This window comes from Apiospora aurea, assembly GCF_038362705.1.
Source record: "Apiospora aurea strain CBS 24483 chromosome Unknown utg000006l_segment0_segment0, whole genome shotgun sequence".
NCBI lineage: Eukaryota > Fungi > Ascomycota > Sordariomycetes > Amphisphaeriales > Apiosporaceae > Apiospora > Apiospora aurea.
Genome location: NW_027117393.1, coordinates 3,480,708 through 3,496,759, shown reverse-complemented (window position 1 = coordinate 3,496,759; position 16,052 = coordinate 3,480,708). Strand labels below are relative to the sequence as shown.

General features: G+C 57.2%; 5 protein-coding genes across 5 annotated transcripts; 2 read left to right on the top strand and 3 right to left on the bottom strand.

Annotated features, from left to right (window-relative positions):
- Positions 1 to 841: 841 nt before the first annotated feature.
- Positions 842 to 2,998, bottom strand: PG986_009649 (M6 family metalloprotease; the record flags this gene model as incomplete). Its single annotated transcript, XM_066845871.1, has 3 exons — positions 842 to 1,883; positions 1,928 to 2,027; positions 2,092 to 2,998. The coding sequence occupies 3 exons, from the start codon at positions 2,996 to 2,998 to the stop codon at positions 842 to 844; spliced, it is 2,049 nt and encodes a 682-aa protein (XP_066698269.1).
- A 1,114-nt stretch (positions 2,999 to 4,112) lies between these two features.
- On the bottom strand, positions 4,113 to 7,220 carry PG986_009648 (uncharacterized protein; the record flags this gene model as incomplete). The annotated part of the gene is made up of 2 exons (XM_066845870.1): positions 4,113 to 4,669; positions 4,724 to 7,220. 2 exons carry the CDS (start codon positions 7,218 to 7,220, stop codon positions 4,113 to 4,115), a joined length of 3,054 nt encoding a protein of 1,017 aa, XP_066698268.1.
- Positions 7,221 to 9,597: 2,377 nt separating this feature from the next.
- PG986_009647 (Mitotic apparatus protein p62-like protein) lies at positions 9,598 to 11,073 on the top strand (the record flags this gene model as incomplete). The annotated part of the gene is made up of 3 exons (XM_066845869.1): positions 9,598 to 9,739; positions 9,964 to 10,157; positions 10,222 to 11,073. The coding sequence occupies 3 exons, from the start codon at positions 9,598 to 9,600 to the stop codon at positions 11,071 to 11,073; spliced, it is 1,188 nt and encodes a 395-aa protein (XP_066698267.1).
- Positions 11,074 to 11,361: 288 nt separating this feature from the next.
- PG986_009646 (uncharacterized protein) lies at positions 11,362 to 12,463 on the bottom strand (the record flags this gene model as incomplete). The annotated part of the gene is made up of 3 exons (XM_066845868.1): positions 11,362 to 12,071; positions 12,173 to 12,293; positions 12,356 to 12,463. The coding sequence occupies 3 exons, from the start codon at positions 12,461 to 12,463 to the stop codon at positions 11,362 to 11,364; spliced, it is 939 nt and encodes a 312-aa protein (XP_066698266.1).
- A 1,196-nt stretch (positions 12,464 to 13,659) lies between these two features.
- On the top strand, positions 13,660 to 15,753 carry PG986_009645 (YdiU domain-containing protein; the record flags this gene model as incomplete). Its single annotated transcript, XM_066845867.1, has 1 exon — positions 13,660 to 15,753. The coding sequence occupies one exon, from the start codon at positions 13,660 to 13,662 to the stop codon at positions 15,751 to 15,753; it is 2,094 nt and encodes a 697-aa protein (XP_066698265.1).
- Positions 15,754 to 16,052: the final 299 nt, after the last annotated feature.

Genomic DNA, 16,052 nt, shown 5'->3' with positions numbered 1-16,052 from the left:
ATCTCCCAAGTTTCGAAAACCATATGAAGTATTTTCTCTCTCCTCTACACCACGATAAAATGTCAACTCCCCCGTGCACCGAATTCCCTCTCTTCCCCCGCCTCCCCCGGAGCTGCGGCGCATGATCTGGGACTGCGTGGTGGAGGGGCCCCATATCGAACACACCCGGGGCCTCTACGACGACGAGGCCAAGCAATGGGACGCCCTGGTGGCACGTTATTAATGTGTGCCAGTCCCAGTGGAGGAAGCCCAAGAAGGGCGAGAAGGACCCAGTGCCGGGCCGCTTCGGTGTCAAGAATCTCATGTTGGACCTGATGGACTATTAACGGCGCCTACCCTATACGCACAAGGGACCGTTTCTATAAGAGCTGGGACCTCTGGTTCCGCTTTCCCCAGGCGGACACATTGGCGCTGATCCTGGCTTCCCCAGACGCCAAGCCCGGGGCTGTGGACTTGCTTTTGAAATGCCTTCAGGGCGCCGTCCATCTCGAGCCTGATGACTTCGAGAGGCTGTGGGACATTTCCGGCAATATGGTGGGTGCTCTGCATAAGATGAGCGACATCCAGCGTCGAGACATTTTGCACGAGGGTTCGTGGGGCCTCTCCTGCCGTCTCCGGGTACGATCAGGAAACGAGGACAAGTGGCTTCGACACTGGCTTCGAAAGCACCAGCGCAAGAACTAGTCTCGACATTGTGCAATAAGAGGGGGAATGTGGTTGAGACGGGGTATGGCGAATCGTCTCAATGGACTCGGTTGGATCAAAGTATTACAGTGTATCCAAAAACGTTACACTAACATGATGTCATATAACATTAATTTGGTGACTATGGAGTAGAGATCTACTTAGAAACGTTGCACTCCGCCGTCGCCACGACCGTCTCATCCGACTCCGAAGTCGCCGTCAACGTGACGACCGCAGAAGCAGCAGCACCGTCCGAGGCCCCCACCGCCACCTTGGCCACGGCCGACTCCCCAAACTTGACCGCGGCCAGGGCATTCGGCACCTCGACCCTCCAGCCCTCGCCCTCGACCGCGGCGCTGAGGCGGTACACATCCGAGTCCAAGTACGCCGCCGCGCTATCCGGATGGCTCGTGTCGCCCCCGCCGGCAAACGTCCCCGTGTTGCTCAGCTCGAACGCGCAAGTGACGCCGCTGGCCGTAGGGCTCCCGCCCTTCGCCGACCCCGCCGCGAGCGCGACACCGCGCTCACTGGCGCCCCCGCTGCCGCCGTCGAGCGAGCGCACGGCGACGGTGTAGCTCAGCACCCCGGCGTCGTCGCGGTGGATGTCGACGACGTAAAAGTGCAGCCGGTTCGCCTCGTCGGCGTGCTCGAACTGGGAGCCCGAGCGCGTGCCCGCGTGGAAGAGGGCGTCGAGCAGCTGGCGGTAGTCGCCCATGGTGATGTACGCGTCGGTGCCGTTGGGCCTCACGAAGTCGACGAGGCCGATGTCCTGCGGGTTCGCGTCGACGGTCCACATGAACGGCTGCGTCCAGCCGTCGTCGGTCGTCTTGGACAGCAGCACGCCGTGGTCGGGCTGGAAGCTGTCGGCGCCCATGCGGTCGACGACCTCGACGTGGTAGTGGTCGTAGCCGCCGCCGTCGCAGAGGACGTCGGTGCTGATCGAGCAGGGCGGGGACCGGTCGGCGTCCATGTCGACGCGGAGGCCCATGAGACCGGATGGGCCCGGGTCGACGGCGCGCGCGGTCACGGTCGCGACCACGACGCCGGAGGTGGCAAGGCCTTCGCGCGATAGGTGGAGGATGCTGGAGTTGCTGACGAGGCCGAGCTGGGCCTTGTCGCGCAGGCTGTGCAGGCTGCCCATGGAACCGCCCTCGGTGGGAGGGATAAGGTAGCGCGTATGAGGGCCTGTTCCGTATACACTATCAATTACATGTACACATGCACCATTCAAATAACAGATTACCTACCACCAGGACCGTTAAAAGAGCCGCGGTCAAGCATGGAGAAAGGCCCAGCAAAGGCGCGACGCGGAGGGTTACCATAGGGGTTATTGTAGTTATCGCCTACCCATCCCGCGCATTAGTCTTCGAGGAGGCACATTGCTCTCATGGACAGGATCAGACTTACCGATTCCCAGCAAGTGCGACAGCTCATGAGCATAGGTACCCATCCCCGAGCTCTCCCCCTGCGTCGACGAGCCGCCCCCGGCATTGGGCCAGATATTCGAAGCCGCAGCCCAGGACGACCAGTCAACGTAACGCGTCTTGGCCCAGTTGGGCAGGGTATCGTTCCCGTCCATCCCGGCGGGCGGGCCAAAAGCGTCGGGGACGTCGTCTTGGCTCTGGAACCGCATCTCGCCGAACTCCTGCCAAGTCGAGGACTCGTCCTGCCCCGCGGACAGAATGAAGACGAGCTCGAACGAGTCCGCCGTCTCCTGGCCGACATCAGCGCGCCATAGACCCAGCGCGTCCGCGCGGATGTCGCGATCGCACCGGTACCCCGCGGGACAGTACCCGCGGTTCATGCTGTTCTCGATGCCGTACTCGAACGAGCTAGCCGGCATCGCGTACGCGCCGAACGCCGTGAGGTCGACGCCGTAGCGCCCGAGCGAGTCCTGCATCCAGTACTCGTGCAGCGTGTGGCCCCGATTGACGTCGCCGGGCTTATTGAGCAGGTCCCGATAGAAGCCCGGGACGTCGGCGCGCCGGATGCCCGACGCGGCCGCGAGCGGGTTGCCGTAGATGGTTGAGTTGGGCGCGCCCGTGACGACGAAGGCGCGGTCCGCGTAGTCGATGGTGACGAGGGCGATGTTGAAGTTGCGCTCGGAGCCCCGGCGCGCCGGGTCCGCCCAGTCCACGCCTGGCGGCGCCTGGAAGTCGGCCCAGGTCATGTCGTCCGGGTTCACCCAGTTCTGGGCGTCGAGGACCTTGAAGGGGTCCGACGCACAGGGTGCCGCCCAATTCAGGTCGGCGAGCATACACGAAGCCACGGCCGCCGCGATGGCGGCAGTGGAACGTCGGTTGGAGCCCGTCATCGTGTTATCTCTGGTCTGACTTCTCCGGCCTGCTACTGAGGCCTGGTAAGAGAGAAGAAAGGGAGAGGGAGAGGGAGAGAAGCAAAGACGACCGACCACCTTGCTGCAATGTGGAAAGGTGTGAGGTGCCACGCAAAACGCGTGCTGCCGCCGGATCACACTATATGTTTATATTTGGGACCATGGACGCACCAAAGGCACTCTGGATGCTTGCATAGGCGAAATGTAAGGGCAAATACCTCAGGTTAGATGAAGCTGTGCGGAGCGGCCAATCAGGCGGCATGCCAAGTCAAGTCTGCATGTTTGCCCGCGTTTCTCACCTGCTCGATTCAGTAGCCGCAGCCATCCGATTAGCCAATGGCCAAGATACCGACATCGATACGGGGGACCAAAAAGAGAGTACGCATCGCTATCATGACGACCCGGAAGCCGAGCGAGAGACACGGCAATGCCACCTTCCTATCTGGGAAGATCGCTGGTCGTCGCGGCTCGAGCAGGCCGGAAAGTCACTTGCTTGCTACATCAATTTGCCATCAGCACACATTGGTAATTGGTCACAGAATACTCTTACATTCCAGCGTAAACTCCTGTTCCCCATTTTTGTCTATGAATGACGCAAAGTCGGTTGCGAAAATAATATGTTACAGATACACCATCGATGTCATAAAAGTCTTGTTCATTCCCAGTCGTTAAGTTTCGTTCAATCCTCCCCCTCGTGAGCCTTGTTCATGATGCCAGATATACCACCCTCGTCCATGTTCGCGAGAGGGCAGCATCGACCGACAAGGAGTTGGTCGATACCACGCTCACGAAGACATCCAAAGACGACGTGGCAATATTCCCTCTAGCAAGTCATATACTTGCTGCAGCAGTTCCTCCTTTATCGTTACTTCGGTCGCCCTCTGCCTCTTATGCCAGAAAGAAACTCAACCGAGGCATATAAAAACACAATATGGGGTATCAAAAGATGAACCCCCCGATGAAGCAGAACTCCTTTCCCTTCCATATTAAAAAATGACGTATGGTATCCAAACGCCAAAATACCAAGCGCGCGTTCAGACGTAAGTGAATTTTCCGGCCGTAAATGCATGTAAAAAAATCATGTCGTTCAGAATCATGTCCCCGTGACAATATCGCGTATAGCCCATCGCCAGGTGTTGTTGTCGCGATAGACCGTTCCCACCCACTTCTCACACTTCTTGCGCCAGCGGTCCTCTTCTTCGCGTTGGCGACGGACGAATTCAGGGCCAACGTCGAATTCTTCGCCAACAAGCCAGTCGTCGTGCATCTCACTGACACGGCCTGGTCCACCTTCACCACCCTCGGCCTCTTTCTCCTCGAGGTCGGGGATGTCCTTGAATGGATCGTCGTCCTCTTCCACAATGTCCATGGGATCTCCCGGTCGCGCCATCGTAGGCGTAGTATTCGGATCAACTTTATGCCAAGTAAACATGTCAGGATCGAATATCATGTCGCCGACACGGCGCACACCCTTGCTCGAGCCCATGGCTTGAATGAGCATCGGCCGCGGCGTCGACGCTTCCTTTTCCCGCACAGATTGCGAGAGAGAAGCAGTGGAAGGCGACGAAGCAAGAACCTCAAAGGCGTTCAGTGCAGTATCATTGCCTTCCCACCTGTATGTGTCGGGGTTGTAGGTCATACCATTGACAACTGCCATGAGTTAGCGCGAACCTTGATTGTATCTACACGGGAAGGGAAACATACCTTTGCTATCCTTGGCTGGGTTCAGGTTGGTTATCAGATGTGGTTTCAACTGTGGAGGCCGCTTGGTTTTCTTTTGTCGAACGGAGGTGCCACTATAGTGGCTGTGGGGGTGCAGATTGCCCCGGGTTGAGATGTGCCCTAATCTCTGGGAAGCAATGGGACCAAGGGGCCCGTTCTGCGGGGCACGGTTCGCCAGACTCGCTTCCCTAGCCATGCGACTGGCAGCCGTGTCCCGCGCAAAATGAGGCAGGTTGTCCGGCTTGGCCGGGGTAAACGGAGACACGGGCGAGGGAGTGCTGCGACCCGGTAGAACATTTTGGTGGAGCTTGTTCCGTATATTCGTTCGGTTCCCACTCCCGCTAGGCACTTTCTCATACTTGGATTCGGCTTGAGCCGACGTCGGCAAGTCATCAAAAGCATCTAGTTCAGAGCCGTCGCCGAACTGGCGTACCCGGCGTGGCTTATTGAGGTTGTGCCAGGGCTCGGCAGCCATCTTCTCGACGGGACGGAACCGGCGGGGGCTGGGCGATCTTATAGAGGAGCTCGAGAAGGTTCTTGACAAAGGTCTGATGTCTGGGCCGACATCCGAGTCGTGTCTTCGGAGATTGCGTGAAAATTTAGAAGACACATGCTGGGATTGGGTGCTTGATGCTCCAGCGGGCAGAAAGGGAGCCGAGTTCTTCCGTGCCTGAGCTGCACTACCTTCGTATGACGGTGAAGGCCTCGCTCTTTCGACCGGGGTTTTTGGACCCAACGAAGACGTAGGCCTGTCTCGAGAGGGTGGTCGGTCCCAACGTCCGCTGAGTGGGCGAGCCGACGACGATTGCGGTGCGCCACGCAGAACTGGGAGGGACCTCTTAAGGCGAAGCAGTTGGGCGTTTGTAGTGGTGGGCTCGTTACGCAAAGTACTAGTCGAAGTCTTCTGCCCAACCTCTCTTCGTCGTGGCGTGGCAGGAGAAAGTGACGATGTAGTAGACGATGGCGTGGTCGGTGTATGAAGGCTGGAGACCGAAGATTGACTAGAATGGCCGAGACGAGATTGGGGTCTCCTCGCGGGGCGTGAAGGAATGGGATCGCCGCTCTCTGACACCGGCTCCAAAGATGACTGTGTGAGAGAGCGCTCATGACTCAAAGGCCTCGGAAGTCGGGAGGTGGGTAGAGAAGATACTGGCTTGTTGCTGAAGGTGATTGACACAGCTGTCTTGGGACGCGCAGGGCTCATGGGCCGGATGTCCTTCAGCCGGACATTGCGGTGCATGCTGGTCTTGCCCGAGCCAAACACATCGCCATCGCCAATTTCGAGGCCGTCTAGGTCGTCTCCTTTGTCCAGCCCGGGGGTCTCCGGGGGAGAGTCCTTGGACGGGCAGACCCTCTTGGGATCTAGCTCCCTCTCAGGCGACCGACTTTGCTTTCGACGCTTGAGCCGCTCAGTAAGATCCAGCGGCCCATTAGGCAGGACAATTCCATCGAGCGCTTCGTCTTCACTCTCGGCCGTGATAGAGCTCGCGATGCTAGGGCTCAATGCAGATGCACTTGAGCTGCGGTTTGAGAACGCGTCTCGGCGTGTCCCGCCAAATCTTGTGCCTAGGCTGCCCTCACACCAGTCAAGCTCATCACCACTGCTAAGAGCAGGCGTCCGAGGAATGTCTCTGCGGCTTGAAAGATTCAGTTTTCCATGCGATGGAAGCTCCAAATCAGCCTCGAAGTCGTCAGTCTCTTCCACCTTTGCGGGTGTGGGCTGCTGTGAGATCAACGATATATTTCTCATGCTCACGGGCGCTCGGAGCTTGGATGCCTTGATGGTAGATTCACCATCGCCGAATACGTCATCGTCCTCTTCGTTGTCCCGGAACCTATCCAGGTCCACGGGCGTAATCAGCTTCTTCTTGGTAGGCGAGATTTCTGCAGGCGGCGCAAGCCTCTTGGGCGAAATATCCATGTGCATGGGCGAGCCAAGCTGTTTCGGTGGGCTATCCCAGAGAGGTGTGTCTTGGGTAAAGCTGGCTGAGGCCGACTTGACAGGGCTGGGAGCTGCCGAGCTACCACCACTCACTTGGCGCAAGGTCTCGGGAAACTTAGAACCATCTTGCTGTTTGATGCGTAGGGCCTGCCCTGGACTCGGTAGCTCCAAGTCATCGCCCCAATCTTCTTGGTAGATTTTCTTAAGCTTCTTTCCCCCGAGGCGCTTGATGGTGCCGCCAACGAGAGCGGATGGTGGTACGTTTTGGGGGATGGGGATGCCAGCATTGGTGACTGCGGCAATGGCGTCCAACGTGGACTTCTCGTCGTCGCCGGGCAAATGCAGAAGCCTTTCCTCGTCACCGCCCAGTGACTCGCGGTCAGAGCGGAACGAGTTGTGGCTGTCTCGGCGGTGTCCATGGCCCGTAGTTGAGCCGTTGCCGAAGGTAAGGTCGTCGTCAATCATAAAATCATCATCGTCCCAGTTCTCGACCTCCTCTTCCACCGGGGCCCTGGGTTTCAGTCGTAAAGTATCCATAATGTCAGTTTCTGTTGAGGGTGAGGCGTAGGTAGTACATATGTTCGCAAGGTGGAGCTATCTTTGTCGCTGATAGCAAAGAAGACTTGCGGGGCGCGGGTCGGTCTGCCGCGTTGTCGTAAACAAGTGAGTGTATCGGTTGCGATACCTGTAGGGTATCACCGTATCCAAAGTCCAGAGGTGCAGACTAGATGTTGTATATCGTCATGCGAGGCTACCAGATGTGAAGCTCAATACTAGACGTGCAGAGCCACGGTGTCATATCCTCCTCAGCAACTATGACAACCTCCCAAGCGCATTTTCGATGGGGATGATCGGTATCCTATTCTCCAGCTCAAGTCCTGCAGGACGCCCACTGTCGGGTGCGTCGGGTCGACGCGAAGAATCTGGGGGAGATTGGCGTGACGGATTGGCGAAGTTCATCCAAGTAGAAACCGGCGTGTTTCTACGAGGTTGTTATTAATGAATCTGGTAGACCTATCGAATTGTCGCAAAACCAGGTGGTCGATAGTGGTGTCGCAGAATTGGTAGTGGTGGGTAGAAACAAAGCCGCAAGTTTAGGACGGCAAAGGTTGGTAATGTTGGCTCCAAAGCAAGCGGCGCGTTGTGGTGGGATCAAAGTCGTGATTGTCTCGGATGGGGTGTAGGTGGTAGTAGTTGGACATGGGTGTGGGTGTAGGTCATGCCACGGGTTGAGGAGCCAAATCAGGGTCTCTCTTGGATTCTCCCAGCCCGAAACTTGGAACCGACACAGGCAGACACGCAACGGTCTCAAGGATGGGAGGCAACCACGATGAATTGACGATTTGAAGGGGAGGTCGGGGAAATCGTACAGCGTGTATGTAGGTAGGAGTGTCTGTGATGCGATCAGTGAGTTGAGTGGCTGGAAAGATGGCGGGTCGAGTGCTGGGGCAGCGACCAGTTATGGCCAGCTAAGGGTAGGGCCTGTGCAGAAGCCTGTGGACAGCAACCAGCAGGGCCCCGGAAGCACAGATCTTATGGATCCCAGGCACTGATTTTTTTCTGGTTCTCCTGGCTGGCCCCGCCCAGCCGTGCAAGCCCGTGTATCACGTGGGTCCTACGCTAAGCTGTTTCAAGCTGTTACACCCAAGTCACCACGAAAAAAGCGCGTGGAATCGCGTACAAAAAAGACCCTCGACGGATGCGACCCCTCACTCGCACTCTCTGGGGATTTCAATGCCAATGCATGACATTCCTCCGGCAAGGTGGCATTTTCCCCCTTTTTGCAAAAAGTCGGTATGTATGCGGGAGTGATTGTGCTATTTACCTACGATGGATGTATCTCCCTGGTGGTGGTCTGGTGAGGAACAGTCTCAATGCAGATCAAATAGTCGCAACCATCTGACACTTCTGATCCGTAGGTATTATTATTATTGATTGGATCGTTTGTTTTGATTGAGGCTCCCTAGACTCCTTAGCACCGCCTTATGGGCTGGCGCTCTGGCCGCTGATGTGGATTCTAGCAACCGATTTAGATCGTCCCGGACTTTGCCCATTACTTACAGGTCGCTACAACCAAATTACCAGGGGTCCAGTTTCTACGGAGCTCCAGTCCAGCCGCGCGCAGGTCAATTGAGCAACGGGCCAGTAATGGGGGTCCATTGGCAGTGGCCCAACCGAGCTGTTGGTGCACTCTAGGCACTGGTGCCTACAGCTGCCTGGAATTCGGAGCAGAGGGATGGAGTAGCTTCGATGATGCACGCATGAGAAAAGAACCAAGGCCAACTTTGATAAATACTACCTGCATCTCCTGTGTCAGCCCACGAGATAGATCCCGTAATCAATACAATCGTTCAATTACATACAATCAAACGATCGCATCATCCGCTGCGGCCGTCTTCCCCGGCCAACCTGCAGACTGCTTGGTGGCAAAGTCCCATGCAACCTGTTCTGTGGCCCGAAAGCTTGTCCAACCTCACCCAGCCAGCTCTACCCGGCTACACTTGCACCGGGATCACCAGGCAACTTGGAACTTGGTAATAGCATCTGGGATCGCCGGTTATAGCGGCTGCGGACTATGAAAATCATCCAATTTGAATAAGCCCAAAATCAATCTACGACAGGTCGAAACGTCGGCTGAATGTCATCACGGGTTTCATTTTGGTTGTTTATCGACATCATTCCCGACGTCCCCGCAGGCCGTTGGCCGAGTACCAACAAAACGGGACTCCTCCCAGTGCCTGCAATCTCCATAGGACGAGAACCACAGCGGACACGACATCTTACATACGCCCGTCAATACCGCCCATCGCGGAACTGACTTGAAACGAACGCTCACTTTGGTCCTCTGGGCAGGACTTGCGCCACGCGACACACATCCTCGGAAATAATTTCTCGATTCCGACAACGACACAACATGACACGCTCGCACATCCTTCGCTTGCCATGTGGTGATGCCGAGAGCGGCAACTTCGTTCTGGAAGCAAAGTCCAATGGGTCTAAGCCGCTGGACCTGCTGATTCGCGGGACCGACGGAGCCAGCGCGTTCGAAACAAAAAGTAAGTAGGCGGCTCCTCTCAAATATATTGCCCTTCGTATTATTCGTGCCCGATGTTCTGCTTCTGGCGTGTGGGCTCCGCTGTGATCGACAGGGCGCCGGACCCGGATCCCCGTCCTCCAAATTCATGCGTTACGTAGCTACAAACCCGAATCGCTGGACCCTGATTTAGGATTTATGAAGGGCTGGGCTGACATCTTGCCTTGTTTTATTAACGCCACACAGCGCGTCACAACCGTATCAAGGAGTTCAAGGCCGCGAATGCGCCTTGTTCCGAGGCTGAATGGGAGCAGATCTTGCTCGCGATCCTAGTAGACCCGCAAGGTGCCACGAGGGCCCAGGATATTGAGATCAAGGTAGAGCTGAGTTCGGACGAAGAAGTTACGCTCCATTTTCGGAAGAACATCCAGGGTATTGCTGTAAGTCCTGCGACCTTTCCGACACGGCTTATGTGGACGGGCTTACTAAGTCTAACATCATCAGCAACGCCTCGGGACTATCAAACTAAAGGAACTTGACGAAACCGAGGACAACCCTGGCATATCACCTTTTGATTGGTGTATACAGATCCTTGAGGACTACGAAAAAGTGGTACAAGAGGTTGGAGCTACCAAGGCGTTGGCCAGAGAACTAGAGCAGTCCGTGGAGGAGCTCAAGGGCCAACTTGAGGACCTCCTCAAAGCCAAGGAAGGTGACGAGAGCGTGCTGTTAGAGAAGTTCCGGGATCTCTTGAATGAGAAGAAACTCAAGATCCGCCAACAGCAGAAGGTGATTGAGTCGGCCGAGGTGGACCCGGAGAAACTACAAAATGTCGGTGCAAGCCAGCATACCATGAGGAAGGCAGGAGGCTCGAGGACGTCAAAGCGCAAGATCAAGGATGAACCCCTATCCGACGAGGAGAGCGATGGCGGTTTTGAGAAAATGGACGTCGATGACCAGAACAGTGGGCCGCAACAGGACTCGGACACGGATGAGCGGCAGACGACGGACAACGATGCCACCGAGAGTGAACCCGACAACAACAAGACTGATGCGGAGGAAGAGGAAGCGCCCGCTGAACCCGCTCCGAACAAGTCGAAGCCGGCACGGAGCACGCGGTCCCGGGCGACAAAGGGTTCTCCCGCACCGTCAAAGCCCACTAGGGCCTCGACTGCTGCTGCGTCACGCTCGACTAGAGCTTCGCAGAAACAGTCTGAGGAGCCTACTGTAGTTGAGGCTGATGACGACGTGGCCGCGCCCCCGCCGGTCAGGACCTTGCCTTTCAAGTCCAAGGCCAACAAACCCGCACCGGCACCCGTTGCGGACGATGAGACCGAATCTGATGATGAGCTATGATAGATACCCCCTCTTTTAGTTTGTTTTAGGTCTCTTGGTTTACAAGCAGTTGAGATGTAACGGTCGACGATTGCCGACTCGATGTCGGCAATCTCTTTATTACTGATCATATGCAAATAATACTTTCCCGAATCAGATTGATTTGGTACGCGACACCACTGCATCTCATTGGTAGCTAAAATTGGAAACATCGGTTGCAAACAGGCTAATTCATTTGCTCACCGTCTTGTGTGACCCCCCCCTTTCTATCCATACCAGGATAGTTACATGACTCCCATTACCCCCTTTTTAGCTGCGATCGTCTGCCGCGAACTTGTTGTTCCAGAACCCGCGGAAGTGCTTCTCCTTGCCGACCTCGGCGATGCGCTCGACCTCCTTGGGCGTGAGCTTGAAGCTGGGGATCTTGTTCAGGTAGCTCTGGAGCCGCTGCTCGCTGGAGCTGGTGGTGACGGCGACGATGCCCTGGTCGATGCACCAGCGCAGCGCGACGTCGGCGGGATGGACGCCGTACTTCTTGGCGAGCCCCTCGTAGACGTCGTCGAGCGGTCCCGGCTTGGCCTTGGTGACGGCGGTCAGGGGCCCGTAGGCGGCGACGGCGATGTGGTGCTCACGGTGGAAGTCGAGGAGGGAGCCGTGCTGCAGGTAGGGGTGGTACTCGATCTGGTTGATGGCGGGCGGGATCTTGGCCGTCTGCAGGATGGCCTCGAGGTCCGGCTGCAGGAAGTTGGACACGCCGATCGACCGCGCCTTGCCGCTCTCCTTGATGGCCTCCATCTGCCGCCAGATCTCCTGCAGCTCCGCGGGGCTCTCGGCCAGGTACGGCGCGTGCACCAGGTACAGGTCCACGTAGTCGAGCCCGAGCTTGCGCAGGGACGTCGCAAAGGCCGCCGGGATGTCCTGCTTCTTGGTCCCGTTCAGCTTGGTGGTGACGTAGAGCTTCTCGCGCGGCACCCCGGCGGCTTTGATGGCGGCGCCAAGCTCTTCCTCGTTGCCGTAGACTACGGTCCACCATATGATGTCAGTTTTCAACAACAACAAAAAAGTCCAATTTCCAAGTTTTTCCCCAGAAAAAGAAAGATCAGCAAACTCGCAATCTTACCTTCGGCGCCATCCAGATGGTAAAAGCCGTTCTTGATGGCCATGACGGTGAGCTTCACAATCTCGTCCGTGTCACTGTTGCCGTCCATATTCGCTCGGGTCGTACCCAGGCCATACCCCAGCTAATGACGTTCAAGGTCAGAGCCGGGACGATCTTGGCAGCGGATTGAAGAAGAGTGTTTACCAAGGGTATCTCATTGCCGTCGTTGAGTTTGAGGTTCGGCATATAATCCAACTGCTTTGGTGCGTTGCCAGTGGCATCTGGCTTGAATGCCGACGTCATAGAATTCATTTTGGAGGAATAGGCGAAAGATGGGGTGACTATAGCTGGGTAACGTGAAGTCAATGCACTGTTTTGGGGGAAAGGTCTTCTTATGAGCTGGCAGGTTATTGTGGTAATTTGTACTTGTACTTGTCGTACGCCAGTTTGAAGACGACGAAATGTTTGAGGATACTGTCTGATCAACATTCCGCGATATACTACTAGCGGCGCCAGCAGCCCAGGTGGGGTTTGCAACGTCAGCAAGAATAGGTATGTAGGCGGGTGAATCAGTCGGCAGTAGTTAGGTGCGCCTATTAAGTGGGCATCTCGGCATTTCAATCCTTCTCATCAGGCCATGCAGCTGTCGTGGAGTACTGAACGTGCAGAATGGCGCAATGCCGACAGTCTGGATGGAAGGTTGTGTACGATCTAATGTTATGCCTAATCCTGGTATGTCTAGAGTATAGGTAGAATTATAAAAAGACACTATGCATTATATATGTTAAGCAATGAGGTTATACTCAGTCTCCTCTACGTTGAGAGAAGTCGATCACCGTTGTTTCCTGCAGCATAAGCACCCCGGCGTTCGTTGCCGCTCAGTGGCCGAATGGCAGATAAGGATCACAGGATGACGTTCATTGTGGCCCTAAAACCGGCCGTACGCCGGCTGGTTGTCTGGATTCTGGGGTAACTTGAAGACTGCAACACAATATCTGCTGAAGCCAAGACACTGACGATATTGGACTTCCAACATTGGAAATGGTTTCAATCAGATCGAGAATCGTCGACCTATGCATTTATAAGCGACTGATATTTACTCAGTTCTACTCCATTGGTTTGGTAGATTCCCACAGTGACAAGGATCACCAATGAGTGAGTGTGCAGTAGGTAAGTGCTCAACCCCGCTCATTCGGCGCTGTTGAGTGGCGGGGCCTGTCAAGCATGCATCATCATCTTCGATAAAGATGACATTTATCGCCATCGGACCAGAACCTCCTCGGCCCAAAAAGTTCTGCTCTGAAAAGAGGTCTTGGTAACTGTACAACACGGTTTTCTGTAGCGACTTTCGTAATAGAACCGATTTATCTGACTTCATCCCATTCATTCCGTTTGATGTCTGTCTTGTCTGTCTGCACGCCGCGATAGATCCCTTGAGACATACCTGTAAACTTACCTACACGGCAGCGAGAGCAAACCTTCGAGCTTCTAGATATCCTTACTTCCATATGCTCTTCCCTCGATCCGCCCTTACGTGCCGCCAAACCATCCGAAAGCTACCCCGGCTTCCTCGTCTTCAATCAGCTTTCATGTCTACCACCACCCAGTCGTCGCAGGCCGACGGCAGCCGCCCGTCCGGCGCAGGCGCCAGCACCTCTTCTTCTTCTTCTATAAACGACATCCCCAAGTCCTGGACCTTCACCTCGAAGCTGCCCGCCGACGCCCTCTTCCCGACCCCGGCCGACTCCCACAAGACCCCGCGCGAAGACATCGGCCCGCGCCAGGTCCGCGACGCCCTCTTCACCTGGGTGCGCCCGCAGCCCGTCGAGAAGCCCGAGCTCCTCGCCGTCTCGCCCGCCGCCCTGCGCGACCTCGGCATCGACCCCGCGACCGTGGTAGTGCGGGGAGGGCAGATCGGGAACAAGGACAGCGACGACTTCGTCAACACCGTCGCGGGCAACAAGATCCAAGGCTGGGACGCCGAGAACAACAAGACGGCCGACGCCGACGGCCGCGGCTACCCCTGGGCGCAGTGCTACGGCGGGTTCCAGTTCGGGTCGTGGGCGGGCCAGCTGGGCGACGGCCGCGCCATCAGCTTATTCGAGACGACGCCTCCCAGCTCCTCCGAGACGCCGACTCGCTACGAGCTGCAGCTTAAAGGCGCCGGTCTCACACCCTACAGCCGCTTCGCGGACGGCAAGGCGGTGCTGCGCAGCAGCATCCGCGAGTTCGTCGTCAGCGAGGCGCTCCACGCCCTCGGCATCCCCAGCACGCGCGCCCTGAGCCTGACGCTGCTGCCCGACACCAAGGTGCGGCGCGAGACGGTCGAGCCGGGCGCCATCGTGTGCCGCTTCGCGCCGAGCTGGCTGCGCATCGGCAACTTCGACATCCTGCGCGCGCGCGGCGACCGCAAGCTGCTCCGGCAGCTGGCCACCTACGTCGCCGAGGACGCCTTCGGGCCCGGCCGGGGCTGGGAGTCGCTGCCCGCGCGGCTCGAGGACCCGGACAAGCCCGCCGCCTCCCCCGAGCCCGCGCGCGGCGTCGACAAGGACGAGATCCAGGGCCCCGCCGAGAGCGCCGAGAATCGGTTCACGCGGCTGTACCGCGAGATCGTGCGGCGCAACGCCCTGACCGTGGCCAAGTGGCAGGCGTACGGCTTCATGAACGGCGTGCTGAACACGGACAACACGTCCCTGTTGGGCCTGTCCATCGACTTCGGCCCCTTCGCCTTCCTCGACAACTTCGACCCCTCGTACACGCCCAACCACGACGACCACATGCTGCGCTACTCGTACCGCAACCAGCCGACCATCATCTGGTGGAACTTGGTCCGCCTCGGCGAGGCCCTGGGCGAGCTCCTCGGCGCCGGTGCCAAAGTGGACGACCCGACCTTCATCAAGGACGGCGTACAGGAGGCCGACACGGAAGAGATCGTCAAGCGCGCCGAGAAGCTAATCATGCAGACCGGCGAGGAGTACCGCGCCGTCTTCCTGGCCGAGTACAAGCGCGTCATGACGGCGCGTCTGGGCCTCAAGACGCACCAGGAGGCCGACTTCGAGCAGCTCTTCTCGGAACTCCTCGACACCATGGAGTCCCTCGAGCTCGACTTCCACCACTTCTTCCGCCGCCTCAGCAGCCTCAAGGTGGCGCATCTCGACACCCAGGAAGCGCGCGAGGTCAAGGCCGGCGTCTTCTTCCACAAGGAAGGCCTCGCGGCCGTCGCGGGCGCGAACGAGGAAGCTGCCCGTAAGCGCATCGGGGAGTGGCTTGGCAAGTGGCGGACGCGGGTCCTGGAGGACTGGAGCGAGGGCGAACTCACTGAAGCGGCGGACGAGGAGCGCCGGACGCAGATGAAGAAGGTCAACCCCAACTTCGTCCCGCGCGGCTGGATCCTCGACGAGATCATCCGCCGCGTCGAGAAGGGCGGCGAGCGCGAGGTGCTGGACCGCGTCATGCAGATGGCGCTGCACCCGTTTGAGGAGTCTTGGGCCGGCCGGACGCTGGATGGTGCGGAATACCAGGGTGACAAAGAGGAAGAGACGCGCTGGGTTGGCGATGTGCCGCGGGCTGAGAGGGCACTGCAGTGTAGCTGTAGTTCATAAGCCGCGTAGATAATAGACATATCGATCAGATTGCATGGGAGCCTATAGATGCATATATAGTACGAGAAGCCCTCAAAGAATGAGGACATCAAGTAACTCAAGTATTGTATTATTACTACCCCAACCACAAGTTCAAGCGATGTATACTGTTAGAGTCCTGTCACCATAACACCCAGCCATGCTTAAACATCACGCGAGAGAAAAAGTAGACGTCTGGTTTCTGGACACTTTATGTACTTCTTCTACGACTCCTCGATTCCGCGGTATATGTACAAGTACAATGCGTCTGGAGCATCCAG